The sequence below is a fragment of the Parus major genome, chromosome 2 (assembly GCF_001522545.3).
Source record: "Parus major isolate Abel chromosome 2, Parus_major1.1, whole genome shotgun sequence".
Classification (NCBI taxonomy): domain Eukaryota; kingdom Metazoa; phylum Chordata; class Aves; order Passeriformes; family Paridae; genus Parus; species Parus major.
Genome location: NC_031769.1, coordinates 586,114 through 586,994, shown reverse-complemented (window position 1 = coordinate 586,994; position 881 = coordinate 586,114). Strand labels below are relative to the sequence as shown.

General features: G+C 59.3%; 1 protein-coding gene across 1 annotated transcript in view; it reads left to right on the top strand.

The window, feature by feature from the left end:
- NBEAL2 (neurobeachin like 2) overlaps positions 1-505 on the top strand; it is a 45,565-nt gene extending 45,060 nt beyond the window's left edge. The window contains 1 exon segment of the mRNA XM_033512159.1: positions 241-505. Within this exon segment, the coding sequence (XP_033368050.1) occupies positions 241-490 (250 nt within the window). The 3' untranslated portion in view covers positions 491-505.
- The last annotated feature ends 376 nt before the right edge of the window (positions 506-881 follow it).

The following is an 881-nucleotide window of genomic DNA, read 5'->3' as shown; positions in this document are numbered from 1 at the left end:
CCATGGTGTCCCTGCCTTGGTATCCCACACCGTGGTGTCCCTGTGGTGGTGTCCCTGCCTTGGTGTCCCACACCGTGATGTCCCACACCATGGTGTCCCTGTGGTGATGTCCCTGCCATGGTGTCCCTGTGGTGGTGTCCCTATCATGGTGTCCCACACCGTGATGTTCCACACCATCGCTTGTGTCCCTGCCTTGGTGTCCCACACCGTGATGTCCCACACCATGGCTCGTGTCCCCAGCCTCAGGGCGGCCGTGCCCCCGGTGCCCATGCGCGTGCCCGTGCGCAGCGTGTCCGTCACCAAGGAGAGGAGCCACATCCTGGTGGGGCTGGAGGACGGGAAGCTCATCGTGGTGGGAGCTGGGCAGCCCGCGGAGGTGAGCGGGACCCCCGGGACGCCAGGACGTGGCTCGGTGTCCCCTGGGTGTTCCCAGGGTGGGGACATCGGTGTGTCCTCTCCAGAGCTGGGGTGGGCAGGGAATGTGGGATAGGGATGGGGTGGACATGAGGGTCTGGAAGGAGAAGGGGATGAAGATGGGGATGAAGATGGGAATGGATAAAGGGATTTGGGAAGGGATTGGGATGGAGAAGAGGATGAGAATCTGGAAGAGGATGGGGACGGTGAAGAGGACGGGGATGGAGAAAAGGATGAGGATCTGGAAGAAGATGAGGATGGAAATGGGGAAAGAGGATGGGATGGAGAAGCAGATAAATATCTGGGAAGGGATGAGGAGGAAGAGTGGGATGAAAAACTGAGAGGAAATAGGGATGGAGATGGGGATGAGGATCTTGGAATGGGATGGGGATGGAGAAGGGGATGAGGAACTGGAAATTAGGAATGGAGAAGGGGATGAGGACCTTGGGATGGGGATGGAGAAGGGG